At 39.8% G+C, this 21,006-nt stretch overlaps 1 protein-coding gene across 1 annotated transcript in view; it reads right to left on the reverse strand.

Annotated features, from left to right (window-relative positions):
• si:dkey-205h23.1 (AT-rich interactive domain-containing protein 3B) overlaps positions 1 to 21,006 on the reverse strand; it is a 30,077-nt gene that overhangs the window by 4,069 nt on the left and 5,002 nt on the right. Inside the window, exons 3-5 of the mRNA XM_056766785.1 lie at positions 13,810 to 13,884; positions 13,465 to 13,537; positions 7,968 to 8,151 (exon numbers count right to left, since the gene is read on the reverse strand). Coding sequence (XP_056622763.1) covers positions 7,968 to 8,151; positions 13,465 to 13,537; positions 13,810 to 13,884 — 332 coding nt within the window. The remainder of the gene's footprint in view (positions 1 to 7,967; positions 8,152 to 13,464; positions 13,538 to 13,809; positions 13,885 to 21,006) is intronic.

The raw sequence follows: 21,006 nt of genomic DNA on the forward strand, positions 1-21,006 counted from the left end.
TTTCCTGTACAGCGGTTCAGCTGTGCTATTTCTTTACATTTCTTTTTCAGTTGAATCCACAGATTAAAAGCTTCTAAATAAAAGTAAATGAGTAATCGTGTTGAATAATCGGGATCTCTATTTTTGTCAGAACCGAGTCAACACAACAACTGACATGAGTGACAGCTGACAAGACACCAATGCTGAAGATGCTGCAGGTCAAATGTGTCATGAGAGAGATTTTATATTCATATTTTATTCTATTTTATCTCTTACTTAGCAACTTATTTTAATTTGATTATACTTATTGTATCTCTTTTGTTACATGTTCAATGCTTTGGCAGAATCATGGCAATAAAATACCTTGAAATTTAAAAAACTTAAATTGAGAGAGAGAAAAAGTGAGTGTGAGAGAGAGAGAGAGAGAGAGAGAGAGAGAGGGAAAGAGAGAGAGAGAGAAAGGGAAAGAGAGAGAGAGAAAGGGAAAGAGAGAGAGAGAGAGAGAGAGAAAGAGAGAGAGAAAGAGAGAAAAAGTGAGTGTATGAGAGAGAGCGAGAAAGAGAGAGAGAGAGAGAGAGAGAGAGAGAAAAACAGAGTGTGTGAAAGAGAGAGAGAAAGGGAAAGAGAGAGAGAGAGAGAGAGAGAGAGAAAGAAAAGGTGAGTGTGTGAAAGAGAGAGAGCGAGAGAGAGAGAGAGAGAGAGAGAAAAGGTGAGTGTGTGAAAGAGAGAGAGAGCGAGAGAGAGAGAGAGAGAGAGAGAGAGAGAGAGAGAGAGAGAAAGAAAAGGTGTGTGTTTGAAAGAGAGAGAGAGAGCGAGAGATAGAGAAAAAGTGAGTGTGTGAAAGAGAGAGAGAGAGAGAGAGAGAGAAAGAAAAGGTGAGTGTGTGAAAGAGAGAGCGAGAGAGAGAGTTAAAAAGTGAGTGTGTGAAAGAGAGAGAGAGAGAGAGAGAGAGAGAGAGAGAGAGAGAGAAAAGGTGAGTGTGTGAAAGAGAGAGAGAGAGAGAGAAAAGGTGAGTGTGTGAAAGAGAGAGAGAGAGCGAGAGAGAGAGAGAGAGAGAAAAAGTGATTGTGTGAAAGAGAGAGAGAGAAAAGGTGAGCGTGTGAAAGAGAGAGAGAGAGAGAGAGAGAGAGAGAGAGAGAGAGAGAGAAAAGTTATTGTGTGAAAGAGAGAGAGAGAGAGAGAGAGAGAGAGAGAGAGAACGTGAGTGTGTGAAAGAGAGAGAGAGAGAGAAAGAAAAGGTGAGTGTGTGAAAGAGAGAGAGAGAGAGAGAGACAGAGAGAGAGAGAGAGAGAGAGAGAGAGAGAGAGAGAGAGAGAGAGAGAGAGAGAGAGAGAGAGAGAGAGAGAGAGAGAGAGAGAGAGAGAGAGAGAGAGAGAGAAAAGGTAAGTGTGTGAAAGAGAGAGAGAGAGAGAGAGAGAGAGAGAGAGAGACTTTGACTTTACACACACTTTATTAAACCATCTATTAGCATTTGTGTTGTCTTACTTATCACAAAACAATCTATTCAAAAGACATCAAAGGGGAAGAATGGAAGGAAAATAAACATATAAAATGCATAAATAATTGAATTAAAAGTAATATATATATATATATATATATATATATATATATATATATATATATTAAAAGGAAGAAAAAAAACACTTTGAACATCACCAATGAAACAATATCTCTCCATCTTCACAAAGTGACACTATAGCACCATTTACACACCATTTGAATTCAAATTCAAGCAAGTTATTAGTCATTTGAAAAAATCTGTGCTCCACCCTTATTCTTGATTCCACCAAAGCAGTAAATAATTTAAGAACATCCACGTTTCGCCATTCAGCAGCTAGCCTGCCAGACTTCCATATGGCTAGTTTGGCTTGCCCAGTAATGAAGTTAGCCACAGTACACTGTCGTATGTATGCTCGTGAGTACTTGCACCCAAAAACAAAAAGTACCTTGTTAAAAACAAAACCCAAATTACAGATTAATCTTTCTAACAGAGTAAATAGCGATACCAGTCTAAAACACTCTGTGAAAACATGGAAAACAGATTCCAATGCAGGACAGAAAGGGCAACCTGATGAAACATCTGCATTAAACTTGGAGACGTGAGTGTTGGTGGGCAACGCACAATGCATTATCCTCCACTGTAAATCTCCTGACCGTTTAGGAAGAGGACCCTTGTAGAAAATCCTCCAAGAAGGAGAGATATCCGAGGAAACATTTAAAAATTCTCTCCATTTTGTGTCACATCTGTTTTGGATGACATCAAAATAATCAGCTTTAATGCAAATCTGATAGAGGTCTCTTTTACCAGCAACCTGAAAATCAACTTCTAGTAGCCTAGCAAATGTCAGCAGTTTTCCAGCCCGATCATCTGCCGTAAAAATCCTTGGAGAAACAATAAGCTTTGGGAAGGAAACCATGGAAGGACCCCCAGACAGAAAACTGCTTACAAACAAGCGGAGTGTTGAAGGAAAAGCTGCTTTCAAAACACTTACAAACCGCTCAATGGTTCTGACTGACCTAAAACCTGTTTGATTACAAATGTCTACCATTGACCTCCATGTTTTAGATGAAATGTCAATTAAATCAGAAACTTTAGTCAACCCTTCGTCCATGAAGGTTTTAATAATTGTCTTGGATGTGCAAGTATTACCACTTAAAAAAGAGTTAAAAAACAGTGGTTCATCAAGACCGAAATGATGGTTTTCCTGACGAAGTAGCTTAAAAACGGACCAGGAATTTAGAATAGAAGCATAGAAATTTATATCAGATGAGTAACCATCACCGTGATAGGACATTAAAAAAAGCTGTCTATCAAGACCGAACCCACCAAAAGTTCTAAGCAAAGTCAGACCGAAAGCCACCCATGGTTTGAATTCCACTGGGTAAAGTAGGTTTTGAGCTGTCTTTAGCCTCATAGCTTTCACCTTGGCTGCTAAATCAATCAGCCCCTGACCACCTTCGGCAACCGACAGATAAAGGATCGCAGGGGGAAGCCAGTGGTACCCGTCCCAGAAAAAATCCACAAAAGTCTTCTGCAATTTTTTTAACAACCCTTTTGGTGGGTCCAGAACATTAAGGCGATGCCACAACATAGAGGCTGCTAGGTTATTGACAATAAGCACCCTTCCCCTGTATGACAGCTGAGACAGAATCCATCTCCATCTTTGCAAACGTCCACATACTTTTTCAACAATATCCTCCCAGTTCTTCAGATTATAATGATCTGTCCCAAGAAAAACTCCCAGCACTTTGAACCCCTCCAAGCACCAGGAGCAGTGCTGAGGAAGTACAGGAGGGCCTCTACCTTCCCAGTCACCCAGTAAGAAAGAAGCACTCTTTTGCCAGTTTATCCGAGAGGAGGAGGCTTTCTGGTAGGCCTCAAGAGATTCTCTCAATTCCTTAACATCCTCAGCTGATCTGATAACAACAGTGACATCATCAGCGTAGGCACTAAGTCTCACAGTCACTGAATTTGAGGTTATTGGGCACGCTATTGATACACCACCCAGCTTGTTTCTTAGAGCTACCAGTAGTGGTTCAATGGCAACAGCATACAAAATACCTGAGAGACCACACCCTTGTCGTATACCTCTGCTTACTATAAATGGTCTCGTAAGGGAGTCATTAATTTTTAGTATGCTATAAATATCTGTGTACAGCAGTTTGACATAAGCAATAAAAGACGGACCAAATCCAAACGCTTTAAGACACTTAAAAAGAAAGTCATGATCAACCCGATCAAAGGCCTTCTCTTGGTCCAAGGAGACAAAACCAATGTCGAGCTTATGTGCTCTGGCAAAAGAGATCATGTCTCGAATCAAAAACAGATTATCAAATATAGTTCGTTCTGGGATGCAATATGACTGGTCAGTATGAATCACAGAAGAAATATAAAGTTTAAACTTGTTGGTTAAAGCCTTAGAGAGTATTTTATAATCTGTTCCGAGTAATGATACGGGGCGCCAACATCTGATGTCTTCAAGATCGCCCTTCTTTGGTAGTAGGGTGATCACAGCTCTCCGTAGGCTCACAGGTAGTGTACCTCTATTAATGCTCTCCATGAACACCGAAAACAAATCCTTTCCAATGACTGGCCAAAAGCGAGTATAAAAATCAGCATTTAATCCATCCAAACCCGGGGCTTTACCTGATGACAGTTCTTGAGCAGCTAAAGATACTTCATCAAAAGTCAACAGTTTATCAAGCTTAGATTTCTCCTCTTTTGAAAGCTGAGGTAAATCCTGAAGGAGAAGGTCCGTCATCTCCTTGTCACAGGGTTCAGCCCGATAAAGATCCTCATAAAAACGAAGTGCGTGTGATTTGATGTCATTTTCATCAGTAACTTTTCCCCCTTCCGGCAGTTTCAAACAGTTCAGGGTTTTCTTATCCACCGTCTTCCTCTCCAGATTGAAAAAAAAGGATGTTGGGGCATCTATGTTATTAAAATTTAAAAATCTTGCTCGAAGCAGTGTCTCCTGGGCTCTATCCTCGAACAGATTCCGGAGCAGACGCCTATTTCGTTCCAAGGCTTCTGTAGTATCCACATGGTCTCCTTCAAAGTTGAGTTGAAGGATTTCTTGTTCAATTTGGGTCATCTTCTCATCTAGTATACTTTTGTTGTATGCAGAATATCTCTGACAAAACATTTTAATTTGGATTTTGCCAATGTCCCACCACTGGCTCAGAGACTTATATTGCGTTTTTCTCTCTCTCCAGACCTCCCAGAAAAACGTGAAAGAGTGCACAAAGATGTGGTCTTGCAATAGCCTACAATTAAATTTCCAATAAGGGTGTTTAAAGGTGCTCTGTGCAGTGGTGACGCTAACAGACAGAAAATGATGATCTGATAAAGCCGTGGGGAAAATACTGCTATTAAAGAACTTATCTCTAGCAGTTTTCTGCACATAAATTCTATCTAGCCTTGCACCAGATATCATATTTGAGTTCATTCTCAGCCAGGTGTATTGTTTAACCTGGGGGAAAGATTCCCTCCAAACATCTACAAGATCATGGTATGTGATCAAAGCCCTAAGCACATCAGCTGATTGACTGTGGGGTTCAGCATGGTTCCTATCTAAAGTGTGATCCAAAGTGCAATTAAAATCCCCAGCAAGAACAATAATCCTATCATGAGGAACATTACTTAATACAGTCTTAAGCTCATCAAAAAAAGAAATGCGTTCTGGCCCAGTGTTAGGAGCATAAACATTGATAAAAGAAAAGTTGACCCCTTGAATTGTTGTATCGACTCTCAGCAGGCGACCAGAAATCATCTCAACAACATTTATAGGTTGACCTTTAATCTCAGGTGCCATTAGTATTGCAACCCCTGCACTCACACTGGAGCCATGACTCAGTATAGCCTGCCCCTTCCACTCACTCAACCACTGTATCTGATTATTAACATCAGTGTGTGTTTCTTGAAGAAAAACTACACTAATGCTCTTTAGCATTAAATAATCAAAAAGATTGGTCCGTTTAACAGCATCACGACACCCATTGATATTTAAAGAGCCAAGTCTCAACGGTGCCATGACAAATAAAATGGAATAAACACTGAGAAATAACAGTACACAGAAGTACGCCTGAGATGAATATACAGAATTCATTTTTTGCCATGTAAATTCAAAGAGCTTCTAACATTACTCAGCAGCTTCTTAAGACGGTACCGTTTGGGTTTATCAAGCTCATCATACGTGGCCTTTTTCATAGCCAAAGTACAGGACGCCAGAAACAGTTTTAAATCTGGAAAATATGACTGTATTTTGGGTTTACGATGCCCCTTCGTAGCATCAAGAAATGTATTAATTTGCTGTACAGAGTAAAATATGATCTTACCTCCAGAAGCCAATTCTGAATACATGGTGTCATTTTCAGTGGTCTCAATATCCTCATATTCATTGTCCAAATCTTCATTTTGTGACTCTAAATCCATTAGCTCCTGAGATGAGATATCCTCTTGGCTTTGCTTTAATAAGTCATCGGTGGTTTCGGTAACAGTTTTGTCAAGTTTCCTTTTTTCTTTTCTATTAAGCGCCTCGGTCTCGGGCACAGGCTGCGAGAGTACTCGGCTAACATCTGCCGGCGGTACAGCGGGGATATGACTCGGCCCAGGCGCCTCTTCAGCAGCCTTTAGGCCGTCTTTAGAGGGAACCTGCCCCGGTCTCTCCTCGGGTGAATCACCCGGCGCGGAAAGCGCATCAGCCGGCTGGGGTTGTGAAGCCACAGCGGCCGCAGCGGCATCCTCGCCCGTCACTCGCTCACTGTTCTCCGCCTCAGCAGCTCGAGTCACATCAGACACCGCCGGCCTGTCCCGATTCGGGCATGTTTGCCTGATGTGTCCAAAAGCACCACAGATAAAACATCTCATAGAATCAGAGCTAATGAATATAGTGTAATCCTTGCCATCAATGTTTAGTTTAACTGACAGATTTAATGAATCGCTCTGAGGATTTAAGATCATGAAAGCCTGACGGCGGAAAGACATAACATGCTTAATTTGGGGGTTTTTACATCCAAGCGGAATCATTTTTATAGGACTCACTATTTTTCCATACCTCTGGAGTATTTGCTCTAAACGTTCGTTTTTTACAAACGGGGGGACATTTGATAACACAACTTTTTTCGATGGGCTTGATAAAGGCAAAACGGGTACAAAAGTATCTTTGATTATTAATCCAGATTCAATTAGATCATCCACCATTTGACTTTCACTCAAAAATATTACAATGGCCTTATTCATGCGGGAGGCCGATCTGATATGAGCGCCTCCGACCGCCGCACTCACGGCTATCAGACAATCCTCCACAGATACCGCGGCGTCGGGCATACATTTGCAACCATGCCCGAGCGTCAGCCGCGAGAAATCTCTCACATCCGACCCCATTACCCCACCACGCTGACCGAAGTCAGTAATGTTACACCTTATTACCCTACCTACACTAGCTGAAAAATATTAATAAAAACGGAAAAGAAAAGATAAGATTCACTTCAACAGCGAAATACTCTCACTCACACCAAACGACTCCTTCCACTCGCTTCCAGCATTCACTCAGAGAGAGAGAGAGAGAGAGAGAAAAGGTGAGTGTGTGAAAGAGAGAGAGCGAGAGAGAGAGAGAGAGAGAGAGAGAGAAAAGGTGAGTGTGTGAAAGAGAGAGAGAGCGAGAGAGCGAGAGAGAGAGAGAGAGAGAAAGAAAAGGTGTTTGTTTGAAAGAGAGAGAGAGAGCGAGAGATAGAGAAAAAGTGAGTGTGTGAAAGAGAGAGAGAGAGAGAGAGAGAGAGAGAGAAAGAAAAGGTGAGTGTGTGAAAGAGAGAGAGAGAGCGAGAGAGAGAGTTAAAAAGTGAGTGTGTGAAAGAGAGAGAGAGAGAGAGAGAGAGAGAAAAGGTGAGTGTGTGAAAGAGAGAGAGAGAGAGAGAGAGAGAGAGAGAGAGAGAGAAAAGGTGAGTGTGTGAAAGAGAGAGAGAGAGCGAGAGAGAGAGAGAGAGAGAGAGAAAAAGTGATTGTGTGAAAGAGAGAGAGAGAAAAGGTGAGCGTGTGAAAGAGAGAGAGAGAGAGAGAGAGAGAGAGAAAAGTGATTGTGTGAAGAGAGAGAGAGAGAGAGAGAGAGAGAGAGAGAGAGAGAACGTGAGTGTGTGAAAGAGAGAGAGAGAGAGAGAGAAAGAAAAGGTGAGTGTGTGAAAGAGAGAGAGAGAGAGAGAGAGAGAGAGAGAGACAGAGAGAGAAAACATGAGTGTGTGAAAGAGAGAGAGAGAGAGAGAGAGAGAGAGAGAGAGAGAGAGAGACAGAGAGAGAGAGAGACAGAGAGAGAAAACATGAGTGTGTGAAAGAGAGAGAGTGAGAGAGAGAGAGAAAGATAGAGCCTCAGTACTCATTCCCCCCAAATACCACAGTAAATCCATATCAATCAATACATCAATATATCCTTCAGGCGAATTAGTGTGAGACTCAATGACAAGAGTGTGTGTGTGTGTGTGTGTGTGTGTCGTACTGTGTTCGGAGTGTGAATGCAGCGCTGGTGATGGAGGTGGGCAGGTTGAGACCCTTAGTGATCTCTCTCCAGATCTTCTTGTTTATAACCTCCACCAGTCCTCCCTTCTCAGTCACCAGTTTATAAAGCATGTAGAGATCCAGCACCTGCTTCGCCATGATGGGAATTCTGTTCACTGGAGTCCCTACACAGAAAACATCTTCATCATCATCATCATCATCATCACACTCATAACTGAGGTCAAATCACAGTAACACACGACCTCATCAAGTCTGATCTGCATCGATGTGATTTAGTTTTTCACATAAACAATTTGTGTGACGCTTTATTTATTATTGTATTCAAACAGTGAATGAAAGGAGCAGATGTGTGTGTGTGTGTGTACTGATATTCATCTTTTAAGGTCCCCACGAGGAAAACGGCTCATAAATCATACAGTTTGATATTTATTGAAAATATGAAAATGCAGAGAGGTTTGTGTGAGGTTAAGGGGACAAAATATATTATAAGCCTGATATAAAATCAACGGAAGTCTATGGAATGTCCCCATAAAAAAACCTGTGTGTGTGTGTGTGTGCAGGTGAGAGTTCATGACATCACACATTCACCCAGAAGAGACTTCAAAAGACGACAGGAGGAAAAACACACATCACCCCACATCAGCAAACATCCCTGACCTGAACCGCCCCAGACTTCTGATAGCTGTACATTCATCTTTCAGCACATATCTGTACATCAGAGTTAAACTTCTATATGAAGAGTACACAGTGTTCCCTCGGTGAACAGCACCACGCCGGGATCACGTCACCACACTCATCTACACCTCAGATGGATTTATGATGTCACACGTGAAGTGAGAACGACCAATGAATAAAGAAAGAGTCAAGAGTGAAGGACTCGCCTGACACACAAACACACACACGGACCAGTGATGTCACAGCAACAGAGTCAACCAATCAAAACAACGCCAAAGGTTAAAGGTCGGCCTGGGATTACTGACACACGCACCTATACGCACACACATACATGCACACACGCGCACACGCACGCACGCACACACACACACACAGTGAATTAAGAAAAGCACTCGTAAATTCTGATACATGTTACCGTCTCAATGGTGTCAACGTATAAATATGTATATTTAGTAAAGCAAGATTTTTAATTAAAAATAATCTGTGTTTTATGTAGTTTGTCATGAATTGTTTTTGTCAACAGAAGTTCAGATCTGGTGTTTGTTAAACTGCTCTGACAGGAATTAAACAAACAGTAAATTCATGAGTTTACGGTGGCGCCAGTGCCGCGCAAACCTGCGTTCTGATTGGCTCCAGGTGAACCCTCCCATCACGCCTCGCTGGGTTGATTTTCCCTTTGGGACGGGCCCATCAGGAGTAGAGTGATTAATGGCAGAGGGGTCAGAGGTCAGGGGGTTGAGGCCCCAGCGCAGCGCTCTCTTCAGCCTACATTCTGTTTAAGGTTCGATCACGGGATCTGAGTTGAAGAATCTTGGATGCGTTTAATTGTGGTGAAAAGAATAACACAATAAAAATATCTTCATAGAATCAAATGAGACCAAATAAAAACTGCAGTTTACTATAGCAAACTATAGTGCAGTATAGTTCAGTAACTACACTTTCTTTATGTATGCTACATGTATATAAGTGCTAACACTAAATTACTAAATTGCATATTATTATTTAAAAAGGATCATTTTCACTTGTAATCTGTATTGAAAAACCTTAACCTCCCCCCCTCTCGACCTCTCTTCCCTTTTGAAATGGTGCGAGGGCGGGGCTACAATGACTGACAGAAAGCAAACTGGGAGATCTTTCAACTTTCAACGAACCAATCAGTTCTCGGTGGACGAAATCAAGTCCCGCCCTAAGATTTTTCAGTTGTTTCACTCAGGTAAACTTCATGATATGGAAAAAATTATTTATTACTATTTATATTTGATTTAATTGATGTTATTGTTAATTTGTACTATTATTTTATTGTATAATAATTGAATTAAATAAACAATTTGTTGAATTTTGTTGTATGTTCATTTTATTAAATATACAATTTGTTGAATGGTTCCTGTAGTTTGGAGCCATTTAAAGTCCCAGTGAAATAAAAAATGACATTTTCATGAAATATTGCAGTGTTTATAGTAAATATCTTATAAATGTGGGTCATTCCCTCTGTAAAATTCATGTTCACTCATAATCTTCAGTTAAAATCTGAAAATGCACTTCCGCCCTGAAATGACCATCCGTTTGAAATGATGAAAATTTGTCAGTTTGGGAGAAGCATCTGTTAACTCCTCCCCTTAAACTGTAAGGTACATTTCAAAATCAATACAACAGCTGTTTTAACACATCCAATCAATTCGCAGTGAAAAATGCAAGCCACGCCCACTCATTTTCCTTTTCACTCATAAATGTGTCCACTTTGGGACCCCCCTGAATGTTGCGTAATTGCTTTTTTCCGCTAGATTGTTTAGAACACATTTACGGAGCCTCAATTCAAAACAATGAAACGCAGTGTCTTAAAGTAGAAAACATTTTCATTTGTGTAACTCTCCAAAATCAATAGAATATAAAAATGATAAAAATAATAAAGGAAAGGAAATGTATTAGCTTTACCATAAGTCTATAGCTACAGTTAGACCTGGGCCGTCTTGTCCATGCGCTGTGTGTTCTTGGAAAACCTCATCGGTTTAGGACCAGAAGGAGTAACTGGTCTGACAGCACAAAAACTTTTATTTTATATTCATAGATCTACTTGCTATTGAATGGCAGTAAATGGAGTCGAAGTGTCGATTCCATCGACTCCAAAAGTGGTAGTCGAGAATCGTAGAATCTCTCTCTCTCTCTCTCTACTGTAATATGTGATCTACACTATCAGCGTCAGGTCTGTTGTATTTTTAATGACAGGTCAGGGACGTTAACACTCAATGATTGCACAGAATCTGCTATATTTAGTGTCACGCATGCCATCTGACACACGACACGACAAATTCTACAGACGTGTACGTGCATACCAACATACCTGCTGCACATTTACATGCAACAAAAAGAGGACCCGACTGAAAACACAACACGTTCCACCTCATTAAATCTGTTTAACATGCAGAATAATGTCACACGGCACACGGCTTCATCATCATATAAACTGTCAACTGTTTCTTTTTAACCCTTTTAACATGAACAGACGCAGACGTTTACATCCCAGACCAGAGCGTTTGTGGAAAACATTTCCATATGCACACAAAAACACGTCACAGTTGACGAGAAAAAAACAAAATCACAAACAAAACCATCCAGACACATTTCCATCATCGAGTGAGCCCACCACCTGTCTCATAAAGAGATGAGGCGATGGAAAATAAAGGAAAAACATCAACTTCCATCTGCATGAAACTAAAAGTGTGATGTCTATCACTCAAGAGAGAGAGGGAGAGAGAGAGAGAGAGAGAGAGAGAGAGAGAGAGAGAGATGGGGAGAAGGTGTAATGTGACTCTTCATTTCAGCTCCTAAAGATGCTTGAGTCATCAGGACAGATGAAGACGGAGAGGAAATCAGAGGAGTGAAGATCCTACAGAACTCACTGACACGCTGAAAACTGAGAACCTGATTGAAGAATGAGAGAATGAGAGAGAGAGAGAGAGAGAGAATGAGAGAGAGAGAGAGAGAGTGAGAGAGAGAGAGAGAGAGAGCGCAGATCTTATCAACACCTCATGGAAACACAAGCTCTTCCTCCACACATGACAGTCTGTCTCTCTCACTTTAACCTTCACCTTCATCATAACGTCCAGACCACATCAGTCTCATCCATCTCAACAACACGCACTAGTGTATACGCGTGCACACACACACCCGCAAGTGCACGCAAACACAAATGCACACAACCACTACAGCACACAAATACACATACTAGTGTACAGTTCACACGCGCACACATACACTAGTGTATACACACACACTAGTTAACAAGCATAAACACACGCACACACACACTTGTGCACACAAACCCAAGCATGCGCATGAACACACACACACACACACACGTAAGCATAAGTTATATTCCTCGTGGAGACCCAAAACACGTCTGCACATGGTGAAAAACTCATTCCTGGTGTTTTACTGCTGGTTAAAATGATCTTTGCAGGCACATTTAATCCCTCAACACAGGGTTCACCCTCACAACACACACAAACATAAACACAAACATGTTTTTATAAAAAAGGTTCATGTGCGGTAGTTTAAAGACCAAACTGAATGAAAGCCTCTCAGTCTGTGACATTGTCATTGAACACTAAACCTCGTCATATAATCAAACACAAATACATCCAGTCTAAGAATATCTTGAGGATGAAGTGATTATATAGCTGATGGAGACTCCACCCGTCTCCAGCACACCACCCGTCTGCTCAGATAAATCACAGAGACCATCATTGTGTATCTATGTAGATGTGTGGCCGTGTTGCTATAAATCGAGAAGCACACAATTCTCTAGAATATCATGACATATGCTGTCTGACTGTCACATTAAGATTTGTGCTCACAGAATGAGTGAAGTAGTTAAACCTGTTCATCACAAGACCAAGTCTCAAAGTGTTCTTTACACATCAACAGACGAGGACACAATACTGTTGTACTGTGAAACATCATGATATGATGAGGTGTGTAAAGATCTGTGAGTGACATCTGAACACACCTGTCACACAACAAAAACATGTGCGATCATCTCTGATCCTCATCTCGCTGCAAAACATGACTTTCTTTCTTAGTCTTTTTGTCTTGTTTTCCAGTACAAATGTATAAAGATTCTTAAATCAAGATCTAAATCAAAAATCATTTTCTCGATGAGCAGAATAATGTAAGAAATTAAGTCTTGTTTTAAGACAAAAAAATATGAAATTTCAATGATTATTTGCTTTTAACAAGCAACAACAACTCTGCCAAAGGGGTAAGAAAAATAATCTTTCATTTAGTGATTAAAAAAAGGTCAATCTTAGTTCAAGATTATTTTCCCTTTGGGACAAAGGTAACAATACACACCCACGCAAATACACACACGCGCAAACACACACACACACCAGATACACACGTATATACACAAACAAAAAAAGAAAAAAACAAATACACATGAACACACACACACATGAACACCCCACAAAAGACTTCTTACTCGCTTGACTAAAAGGAATTTTAAAGGATTTATCTTCCCCAAAGGTCACACAGACATACAGAACACAGCTGTGTGTGTGTGTGTGTGTTTCACGTGTGCGAGCATGCTGCTGGTCAAACACTTTCAGAGGCCCATGAAGGGCTTCAACGTTCAGAACAAGTAAACACAGAATCTAGATTTTCAGCTCAGACATGACACATAAATCACACACACGTCTGTTTCTAAGACAAACAGAAAACACGCCGAGCACATGTACTGTACGAGGAGAGAAACACAGCTCAGACTGATTCTGGATCATGTGTAAATGTTTGAAAGGTCTCACCTCTCTTCTGCATGAAGGTGAAGAGATCATCCAGAAACTCTTTTCTCTGGGGATCACTGTCTAACTCGTATAACTGTGAGAGAAATAAAGACCGAGATTACCGACATTCATCTGACGTCACAATACAGCCGTCGACACATAAAAGCAATAAGACAAGATTTTAATTTTGTACATATGGTAACACTGAACACCACTGCGGATTCATGTAAAGACATGGCCTCTCAATACATACGGTGTAAGAAAAATATTTATATTGAAATGATGGGAAATAATACTCATAAAGCCCTTGATTAAATGTTACATTAACTTCAAAACAACAAAAATACATTTCACACATTTACTCACCTTTGCAAAATCTCTGGAGGATTCAGCTCTCCCTCGAATGTTTTCTACATCATCTGACCAGGACACATCACCATTCTGTAAACACAGACACAGGTGTCAATTCTCAGGAAATAGTAAATAAATGTCGTCTTCCTTCCTAAAACCTTCCTTCCCTAATGACCTCTGACCTACAAAAGATACACACACAAAAGTGAACTGGATTAAGTTCTCACGGGCCATGTGTGTGTTTGTGTGTGTGTGTGTGTGTGTGTGTGTGTGATGTTTGCACTGCCTGCATCTCCACGACAACACGCGGAATACTGAATTGAGTTCTCTTTCACATCTTCTTAAGAGATATAATTTACATAAAATGATGCCATAATGCCCATAAGAGCGAGAATCCTTGTAAAGTAAACAGAAACAGTTTGGAAACAAAGCACGTGTATCAGTTTATTACATCCGTGCTTCCCTTAAAGGGGCAGCAGCATAATAATAAACATCTCTGTTTATAACATTCAAACAACAGAGGACGAAGAGAAATAATATCTTTAGTAAGGTTTCATTTATATTTCATGTATATGGTGAAGACTATATTTACTTGTGCTATTGCTTTTTGCACATACTACTTTTTATTGAAATACTTACTGATTAGAAATTTCATTTAGGCTAAGAGTTTTTATATCATTACCTTATTTATTGAGATTACATAGGAATAAATTACAAACAAACAAATAACTAGATACTTTTTATTTATTTATTACTTTTTTAAAGTGGGACCAGTAAAAATTTGAATCACTTATCGGAGCAGGCCAGTAGAAATAACCCTTAGCGTTGAGCCCTGCAAAGGCAGAATTGTCTCAATATTATTGTGGTCACATGACAATATGAAACGATAGGTCGTCCGGGCCTAACATAGAGGGGACATTCTACCAGAAACGTACATTTACTGTGACAGAGCCTGACACTTTAGCTCGTCCTCCTCAAAAAAACATCATACAAAAAAATCCAGTGTTGGGTGTCACTAGTTTCTAAGTAATTACTTACTGTAACTTAATTACTTTTCTCTTGACAAAGTGGGGATTACTAAAAACATTTAATTACAGTTACTTTTGATGTTATTAAACTAAATAATGTGTGTAATATATGTGTGTCTAATACTGGAGTTGACATCAAAATTATGTCAAACTTTGTAATACTTTAGTCAGTTAATAAGAGTACTTTATGTAGATAAACTCAACTAAACAATGTTGATGTAGAATATAGAAAGTCATTAGTAATAAGTTATTAAATACTTTTAGGAGAGAGTCATTTGTACAGTAATAACACTATTGAATAGTGTTAGTGATATGAAGCTGACACTAACTAGTAACTTTTTCAGAGTAACTTACCCAACACTTCATCATATGATTCAATGACAGAACTGGATCAGTGTCAGCTTCACATCAGTCAAATCATGTCAAACCAAAGACGTATTGCACACATTTTATGTAAACGTGACAGGATGGGCACTCTTGTAAAATAGTATTTAACTTTGTAGAATTGAAGTAATAATTTCATGTTCTTAATCAATTGATACGAATAATGATAAATTAAACTTGCTTAAAGTTTTTATTCTAAATAAAAAAAAAATTTAGAATAACAAAACTATGAAAGCTGAAGGTTCAATTTGTCTGATAACAAGAACAGGATTTGTGATAAAGAAGAAAATGTCCTAGACAATAAACCTAATGAATGACCCTTTACAGAACACCTCACAGAAATCAAACATCAGTCACTTTTACACATTTTTGGATGTAATTTTCACTGTAACAGCTCAAGGACAGAAAATGGTAGAATGTCCCAGAGAATGTTGGAAAAAATAATAGATGTTACCTTTGTCCATCTGGTGCAATTATTTTATTTGATAAATTGTATTTTTAGATAATTTGACCATCTCATACTATAACTCACACATCAACAGTTATGATCAGAGAATCAAGAAAAGAGGATTCTTATGGCACGTTTCCAACTCATCATTTGTCATTTTAAATATAGCCATAAAAATCATTCCATGGACTTCATACCGAGACATTATCATACGTGATAATGTTACATCACTATCAGTGTCTGTTTCCTGAGATTGAACGCATGATCTTTACGTTTCTTACACAATTGAGCTCCAGGAACACCTTTAACACAGAGATGATGTTGTGTGTGACATCAATGTTTGTGTGTTATAGTCTGTTGTTCTCTCTATCGTGTCAAATACAGTCAGAAAAAAGCATCCGTTTGAAGAGAATCTTGTTGAACAAGTTCAAGTTAAAGATTTGACATGTTTGTAGCTACACAGTCATCTAAAAGTGAACACACGTCAGGTTAAAGACACAAAATAAAGATCGGAGGCGGCAGTATTTCTGAGGTTGTGATGAACAATAACAACTTAAATCAATTCACAAACCACAAAGATCCATTGAGAGGAAGTACTGATGACGGCTTATATTCTCTCCAGATTCACACACGCATATGTGCACCCACAAACATGCGCACACACACACACACACACGCACGCACGCACATGCTTAACACACACGTGCACACACACGCACAAATACAAACAAACACACACAAACACGCGCGCACACATCCATGCTTGACACACAAACACGCTCGCACACACACTCACATAAAAACAAACAAACACACACCCACACACATACTGTACACACACATGCACGCGCACACACGTGCACACACACACACACACACAATCTGCTGTTAAACTAAATGTTGTTTGTACACTTATTTACACAATATCTGTGTAAACAGCTAGTTAGCAAAGCCCGATGTTTATAAAAATCCAAATCTGAAAAACACAACGTAACCTCCTGAAATGACTTTTTGTGTTGAATATAAAACAAAGTAAATTTGGTTGTAAATATTTATTAAGCAAATAAAGGCAAACACATTTTCATATTGACACAAGGCAAACCCCTGATATTTGCATAATCAGTCTTGACTTGATGCATCCGTCACAAACCAACCCCTCACTTCTGCTGAACTTCAGTCTGATTGATCAAAGATTTCATCTGTCCTTCAGTCCGGGTCACTCAACACAATTCATATTTCTGAAGAAGTGTGTGTGTGTGTGAAGTGTATCATGTGAATCTGTCCGCTCTTGAATCTGAGCTCAGAAACCAAACAACGGGCGTCTGCCGCCGCAGACCAATGAATTTCCATGAGCTTCTATAGAAGGTAATGAAGCAGATAAAGAACGATTGACAGAGATTACCCGAGTGAATTTCCATTTATACATCAACGTATGTAAAATAAACACATTTAAATCACACGTATTAGTGTGTAAATGCCTCGAATAAAACAAAAACAGTCTGAGATGTAAAGACAACCCAACAACTGTCGAGTCTTTACAGTCGAGTCACTGACATGAAAGTTATTACACGTGTGGTAACCATAAATTAACCACCGGTTACCACAGCTCGACCTTTTGATCAAATGAAGAGTTTATTTCCAAAATGAGATAAAAATTTTTTTATTGTGCATTCCAATTAATATCACTTGAACTGCAGTTTTTTTTTTGATTTAAGCCGTAATAATGAAAAAAACAACACAATAAAAACACAATAAAAACATGATAACATCATAAAAAACATGATCAGTTATCTAATATCGGAAACATTTTCTTTAAATACACGGCTACTGTACGTTTACTATAATAAAAGTGTGGTTGATTTTCATTAGCGTCTCCTCAGGGGGTTTTTGGTTAATCATTAGATTGTGTTGTCTATAGAGAATGATTTATGAAGCCGGACGTCTTGAGTTATTGACTCTTGATTCTATCGAGCTGCATTAACACACAACTGAAGCAGATTCTTTGAGAATTGATGATGTCATGTTTATGTGTAGAATGAGCTCGTTGGATTGAAGTCAAGCACACGAAGAGAGAGATTATCCGACATCTGCTCGACTGTCAAGACAAAACCTTGAGCAAACATATGCAGAATCAGTCAAATGCCATGATTGTAAAAGTCTTGAGTGGTCAAGCGTGGATGTCGCCCGTGCGTCACTCGTATGCTCTGCCATCATTTGCCTGGTAAATCGTTGTTCAAATCTCCAACATTCAAACATCGGCCTATATCTCGAGAAACCCAGATATTAACGAAAAGAAAACACGAACCAGAACACAACCAAGACAAACCCTGGAGAAGCTCATCATCGCCTCCCACTGATCCCATAATGTTTCCAGATCACTCCAGAACTACAGGAAGAAAGTGAACATTTCTTTATTTGTCCAGAGATGGATTTAGAGCAGGTCGGGTTGGGCATGTGCGTGTCTTTTGGCAGATTTGCTCGTCACACACAACAACTTATACATCATGTGCTGCTGGAGCGTGAAATAAAACACTTCCACTCCCCTCTCTCTCTCTCTCTATCTATCTCATTCATGCTCACAGTCTCTCGCCCGTGTGCCAGCCAACCACAATCTGGACCAGCGCCAGAAAACACGAGACACAAGACAACAATCACAGAGCGAACGGTCAGAAATCTCAGCTTCACAAACAGATCTGCTGTTACATCACTTTCATTCAGTAAAATAACACAACAGTCAACATCTCAGAGTCAAGATACAAAATCCTCCTGCACATGAGAGAGACAGTGTGTGTGCGCATGCGTGCGTGTGTGTGTCTGTGACGGCGTGTGTGTAGGAGTTTGTCTGTGTGCATGCGTTAGTGTGTCTATTTACATTTATGCATTTGGCAGTTGCTTTTATCCAAAGTGACTTACATTTCATTATCCTGTACATTTGTTTCTAAGTATGTGCAATCCCCTGGGCTCGAACTCACAACCTTGCGTTGTTAACACAATGCTCTTACCACTGAGCTACAGTTATGTGTGTGTTTGTCTGTGTGCGTGTTTGTCTGTGTGTGTGTTTCCGTGTGTCCGTACTCATGTGGGTGTCTGTGTTGTTGTCTGTATGTGTTCATGTGTCTTTGTGTGCACGTGCGTGTATCTGTGCATATGTGTCTGTATGTGCGCGTGCATGTGTGTGTCTGTGTGTGTGTCCGTGTCTGTGCATGTGATCATATTACATCAATCATCAGCATGTTTCTCACATCAGATCATGTGAGCTCATTTCACAGATAATCAGACAGCAGGAATAAACAACCATCACGTCCACTACACATCAAAACTCACACGCATCATATCACACACACATCGTATGTCATCTTCTGAAACATACAGTTAAGGTAAATGTCTGTTTAAAGAATCAGATTTATATAATTATCAACACCACAGAAGATCAAGTTATGAAAGGGAACGCGCTGCAAAATGTTCTTCTTAAAACAATAAAACTGTATTTAGTCCCACTTCTAAAACTCAGTATAGCATTCAGCTGCATTCTTTATTTTGAATAAAGGTTGTGTTGATGATGTTTCTTTATTTTATTTGTTCAGTCACACAATTAATGTTGCGTTCATTCACACGTCATTTGTGTTGTAAAGACAGCACAAGATCAGACCTGTTTTACATGAATTTTCCTCGTAGCAAAACAAACAGCAGCAGGCGGTCAGAAGGTCACAGCGTGTGTGTGTGTTTCTCTCTCTCTCTCTCTCTCTCTCTCTCTCTCTATGCTTGAGATGATCAAACATCAGTAAAGATCTCTAGCAGAGTAAATTCACATTCTTATATATTTTCTAAAGAATGTTTCATTGTTAGGGTGTTCTGGATGAGTAATGTATGGATGTACGGTGGTGGAGTACTCTGAGTGATCACTTTCTGGCTGAAATGAAGTCGCTGATATGATATTCTGGTCTGGTTTGCATCTGCCCGTCGTATTGAAAGTAATAACAAAACAATGTAATATTGCTTTTTTCCTGCTAGTTTTACACAAGACAGAAGCCACAGAGATGAAAGCTGTGCTGTAATCAGTCTCAGTCTGAAATCTGTCATGTCACAGGATTTAAGGCTGTAATTCTCTTTGGAATGTTTCCTTTGGGTGGGGCAACATTTACAGTCCACCCACCCACCATTTACCCTCATACCCTCCCCCACGTGTGACAGATCTATTTCTGTCCGCCAGGAATCTTTAACACTCCACTGTCACCTGCAAGATTATACAAAACACACACACACACACACACAAACACGTGCGCATATACAATCAATGCATATGCACCCAGACACACAAACGACATTTACACACACACACGCGCGCGCACACATGCAATCACACATGCACACACGCACACATACATGCAAGCACACACATACACATGTGCTGATAAAATCACATACACACGCGCACATACAATATTGCACATACACACCCATGCACACACATACACACAAACGCGCGCACTCATGCACGGACATACATACACACAGGCACGCTCACACACACACACACAGATGAGAGCTGAGAGATTGATTTGTTTGTAGTAAGTACACTGTGAGCGGTGTGAACTTTCTGTGTGCATTAAATGGTCGAATGCATGAGTCAAAATGCACCGATGCTTGTCTTGACAAACTGTTTCCCACAATTCAATGTGCTCAAGATGACCTTCCAGTGTCATGAAGTCAAACACATTTTTTCAATCAGACTAAGACATTTACAACAAACTGCACAGTAGAGTATACTAGTGCACTACACACACATTACTCACAAGATAGATACATGTTTACATGAGTGACCCACAATCCCTCACTGTCTTCAGTGTTCTGCTACTTTACAGTAACTGGGAGACGTTGAGTTATGAAAATAAACCATTTAATGTCAAATATATCTGGAAAACTCCATACAACAACAACGCCACGTGAATCAAACTCAAGAAGTGAAACAAAAGAACTCCATCAGATGCTCCCGGTGGTCCATGCAGATTCATTTCAATGAACATGATCCTTAAAGCTTTAGTGAACCGCATAAAAACATTTGAATGGATATCTTCCTGTGTGGTAATTTACGGGCTTCATGTCTTTAAAATAATGATTGAAACTTTGAGTGTTCCTCATCTTCAGGGCTGATGCTGTTTGACGTCTTCTTGAAGTAGAATCTGACAGCAGTGAAGGTATCCGTCCAGATCGCCTGATCAACAGAGCGCTGAATAAATAATAAATGAGCTTTTAACAGCAGTCGGTATGAGAGACAGACCGGATATTGCTGATTGGAAAACGAGTTGATTTAAATATTTATAAGAAACTTCCCAATACAATTTAAAAGTCTTA

The sequence above is a fragment of the Triplophysa dalaica genome, chromosome 14, assembly GCF_015846415.1.
Source record: "Triplophysa dalaica isolate WHDGS20190420 chromosome 14, ASM1584641v1, whole genome shotgun sequence".
NCBI lineage: Eukaryota > Metazoa > Chordata > Actinopteri > Cypriniformes > Nemacheilidae > Triplophysa > Triplophysa dalaica.